At 40.3% G+C, this 4,440-nt stretch overlaps 1 protein-coding gene across 2 annotated transcripts in view; it reads right to left on the bottom strand.

Annotated features, from left to right (window-relative positions):
* LOC118339828 (transmembrane protein 163-like) overlaps window positions 1-4,440 on the bottom strand; it is a 29,953-nt gene that overhangs the window by 24,701 nt on the left and 812 nt on the right. For both annotated transcript variants that reach the window (XR_004797332.1, XM_035677597.1), the window contains exon 2: window positions 3,180-3,299. Coding sequence is in view for 1 of the 2 variants with exons in the window: in XM_035677597.1 (XP_035533490.1) it covers window positions 3,180-3,299 (120 nt within the window). In the remaining variant the exon portion in view is untranslated. The remainder of the gene's footprint in view (window positions 1-3,179; window positions 3,300-4,440) is intronic.

Here is a 4,440-nt window from a genome sequence, read left to right on the forward strand (position 1 = left end):
CTGACAGCACCTCTAAAGCTCACTAATTAATGTTATCTCCTGGTTGAAGTGTAAAAACATGAGCTGAAAGCTGAAACGTGGGAGTTATGAGGTGGAACTAACCAATTGCTTCATATTAGTCAAATAGATACGAGAGTGGTATTGATCTTCTCATCTAACTCTAGGCAACAAATGTTAAACTTCTTCCTTAACTAAAATACAGCCAGTTGAGTTAGGACTCTCTATCAATAAATTTGACTGTTAAAAGCCACTTTTCTTCCAGTTTAAACCCTTTTTCTTTCTTTATAGATAAACTGGCAACAGCCAATGGGACCAAAACCTAAAATATGTGTTGAAATGCTAAAAGTGACAGTAAAACCTCTCATATAGGAACTGTCCCATATTGTCTTTACCATAAACCTAAATCTGCACCTGTCCACCCACAATAAAATTCACACACACTCTCAGATATGCTAAAGAAGGAGTCTCTATCATGTTTGAGTATTGCAAATATTTTACAGGGTATGTTACCCCGTGACTATCGTTCTGTCAACATGTAAAGCTGACGGGGGAACAGCAGCAGGTGGTGATGACTGCACTGACGGTCTGAACGGCCCCTTCATACCCAGTATACAAATACCACATCTCAGTTCAACCCTTTAGAATCGGTAGATTGGTACCACTCTACTGTCTGTATGTTAAATATGAAGCTAGAGCCGGTACAAAGATGATCATTTATCTGGACATCAGAGGTTTATGAATCCACCTGCTGTGAGTTCATTTTCAGCTTGTTCTCTTTAATATTTAAATGATGCTATAAAGGCACTAACCATAAGGCACTTCATATTCTCTTTAACAACAAAAGTGACCAATTAAGACTTATTCATTATGTCTTTATAAGTAATTAATAATGAATAGTTATACGAGAGTACTAGTGCGTAATTCTTTCCATTTGCTTTCACTCTGTGTACTTTCTGAATTTCTCTGTCCTTTAAAATATGTTTTATTTGCTGTAGATTACGATGTCACCTTATGGAGGCAGTTCCATACATGTGAAGTACAGAGCTAACAACCACAAAGGAGGATACGGTGTGTTGCTAAAAGCTGGTACAGGATTCGCACCCAGTCTTTGCACAGTAAAAATGTTCCTGTTTACAATGGGACTCTGCTGAGGACACACTTTACATTCAGTACACATTGTATTATTTCCAAAGAGCAAGTGACAGTTTTACAAAGGTTTAATGAGTGAACATGCAACTGGAGCCTAGGACTGTTTGCTAATAAATGTTCATTTTAACTATAGCCTCAATCAAACAAGATGCTCCAGGTACAACAAAGAGAAGGTGGAAATATCAGATAAAATTAAAGCAAGGGCGACAGGGATGTTTACAACAGTTTTTCACCATTACAAAAAGCTTCTGCTGCTGAACTGTGTGGAACTGCATTCTTCAATTTACAATGAATGAACCTCTTTCAGGGTGGAATGTATTGCGCACATGGTTTCAGCAACTGAACACACACACACACGACAAAGAAGGAAGCTGTAAGACAGGCCTGTCCTGTCCTGTTGCTCTACACTCGTTTCCTTGACAGAACAGGAAGTGGGCAAAAGGTTTGAAACAACACTCAACTCAGGAAGAGGGTCTGATTAACAAAACAAAACATCAACCAGTTCACTCCAACATCTTGCTCGATCGCCTCCGACCCAAGTAGGTCACTTTTAACTCTATGCAGCAACAAATCGAATTCCAGTTTTTTTAATTACGTCCTCAAACAAGACTCCAATTAATTATTGAACAGTTGAATTTTCCTCAGTCCCGTCTGTTTTTCTCCAGAGAGCGTCAAAATCGAAATAAAACAATTACGTGTGTGTAATGACACCGGCCCAGTGCGACTGCAAGTCAGACCGCTGTTTACTGCAATCACTGCTGCTACATCGACCTCATTCATCTCTTTCTCTGCTCATTTCTGCAGCTGATTTGCAAGCAGCGCCATGTTTCATTTAAGAGTAAGAGCAGGCGAGATGTGACAGCCGAGGGGTACCACTGCAGGACTACATAGATGTGATAACAATGTCTTATGAAGAACACCCTGCATGAAAGGATTCTCACTTTTATTCTCAAAAACATTAAAAAACAAAGCCATGAATAACAAGAAAAACAAGCCATCGTTTCTTGCTTTCTTCAGTGCTAGTCAGCATCACAGGAAACTCTCATATCTCTGCACATCTACAAACCACTGTTGAGGTGATCAGCCACACTGCAGCAGAGCTTGTCCTCTTTAGTTATGCATCTGTCAAGCACCGATCTACATTTACTGCACAGGAGGAAGAGGCATCCGTTGAATATCGCAGTGTGTGATGGTGACAGATCTCCCTGACAAGACTCACAAAGTCTGTGATATTTGAATCATCAAAAATCATCAACTCAAAACACCGGTGGTCACATATTCCTCCACGTCTGTCAAATGCCTCCTAATCCAATTTCACTAATTGAAAAACATGGTGAAACATTACCTGAATTAGATCTGCAAAGTGAGTCACTTCTATCCCAAATTAGACACAGAGAGCGAGAGAGGAACCTTTGACATGCAGAGAATGGGAAAATAAAAGATAGAAAGGTCTGAGAGACAGTCAGTAATCATCCCTGCTTCTTCTCAATCTCACAACCGAGACTGAGTCATCGTATCCATGCAGGGGTCTCAGCCTTGAGGTGCTGAGGTTCGACGGAAAGAAAAACCCAGAAGCTTAAAACAAGGGCAGGCGCTCAAACTCTTCTAAAAGAGTTAAAACTTTAGTAAGAGCAGCAAGGCTCCAGGTCGAGTTCAAACTATTGAGACCAAAAAACGTTTGTGTAACTGAGAGAAATGTTCATTTAGTAAGAGAGGTAGGAGGCTAAAGGTTCAAGGGGGAATGAAACAGGATCTTGGCATGAAGAGTGGATTGTAAGAGCAGCTTGTTCGTGTCAATTACTTGTCCTTCATGTTGTCTGTTGTCAAATACTGTTGTATAATCAGGCTGTTGGGCGTCACAGTGATCAGCAGGGTGTGACATTAATTAACAACCTGTCCTTCAACTTAAGGACCGAACAACAGGTTCAGTTTTTTGGGGGGATTGTGTTTGTGTAGAGGACACACAAATGTGTAAAACATCAGTTCTTGTGAGCCTGAAAGGAAAGACCACCTAGAGTAGGGTTACTCACTGAAAGCAGCGACGGCCAGGACGATGGTGATCGCTATGGACACCCAGGACACCCACAGAGCTTTCTTCCGGTAACTCTGTGCTTCGTGAGGCTTCAGGCGCATGCTGCTTTCTAGAAGACCTGCAGACAACAACACAGGGCACAGATACAACTCGCTGCTTTTAAAAGGACCAGTGTGTAGAAGTCAGTGGCATCCAGCAGTGGAACTGCAGATCGCAAGTGAAAAGGAGAAACTACAGTGGCTGGAAAAAATGTACAGCATACGCAAACGCCCCTTTCTAGAGCCATTGTTTGGTTTGTCCCTTCTGGGCTACTGTAGAAACATGGCTGTTCAACATGGCGGACTCCATGGGAGGTGGTCCGCAGCGTCTGAAGATATAAAAGCTTCATTCTAAGGTACACATAATGATTCCTATTTTCAGGTGATCACTAATGAAAACCATACCTACTTAATATTATATTCATTTCTGCCAATAGATCCTCCGTAAATGTTACACATTTAAGCTCAGTTTCCATATTCACTGAATTTACATGTATATATTATATAATACCAAACTGACTAGCATTAAGCTGACTCATATTATATGATTTACCACAGCATTACAAATGGAGGAGGAAGGGGTTATTTGTGACTGTACTAGAGTGAGGTTAGCTCTAATCTGTTACTGATAATTACCAGTAATATCTGTTAATAATGCATAAATCACATTACATGTGTTATATAGTTCCTACGGCTCAGTACAGCGGAGGCTGATAAGAATGTCATTAGTTACATCATAAATCAAAGCTTTGGACAAATTACAATTGAGTCAATGACGGCAATAAATTAAAGTGATCATAAAAGTGATTGAAATTCATCCTGAGGGGGAAATGAGTGCCTGAACCAATTTTTTTGGCAATCCATCCAAAAATGGTCAGTTGACTCAAAATCACAAACGTTAACCTGTTGATGTCGACAGGATTCATCATCTGGGGATCATGAATGTCTGTGCACATTGTCATGACAGTCAATCCAGTAGTTGATGAGATATGAACCAGGTTTAGAGGAGAAATGTGTCTTTGGTGGATCTGCTAACAACTCATAGACATCTGAGTCTGAGTGTGTTTTGTAAGGGGTCAAAAACATCCATAGTTTAAATGTTGAAGAGAAATTTAACATTAAATCCACTTTTTTAGTATGTAGTCACTATTCTACAACCCTGCTGCCTAGTAATGCAACCACCCAGACAGTTTTCACTTTGGTTAAAAGCATGAACCTAAG

The sequence above is a fragment of the Morone saxatilis genome, unplaced genomic scaffold (genome assembly GCF_004916995.1).
Source record: "Morone saxatilis isolate NCDOM2014 unplaced genomic scaffold, NCSU_SB_2.0 Contig6, whole genome shotgun sequence".
NCBI classification, from domain to species: Eukaryota; Metazoa; Chordata; class Actinopteri; family Moronidae; genus Morone; species Morone saxatilis.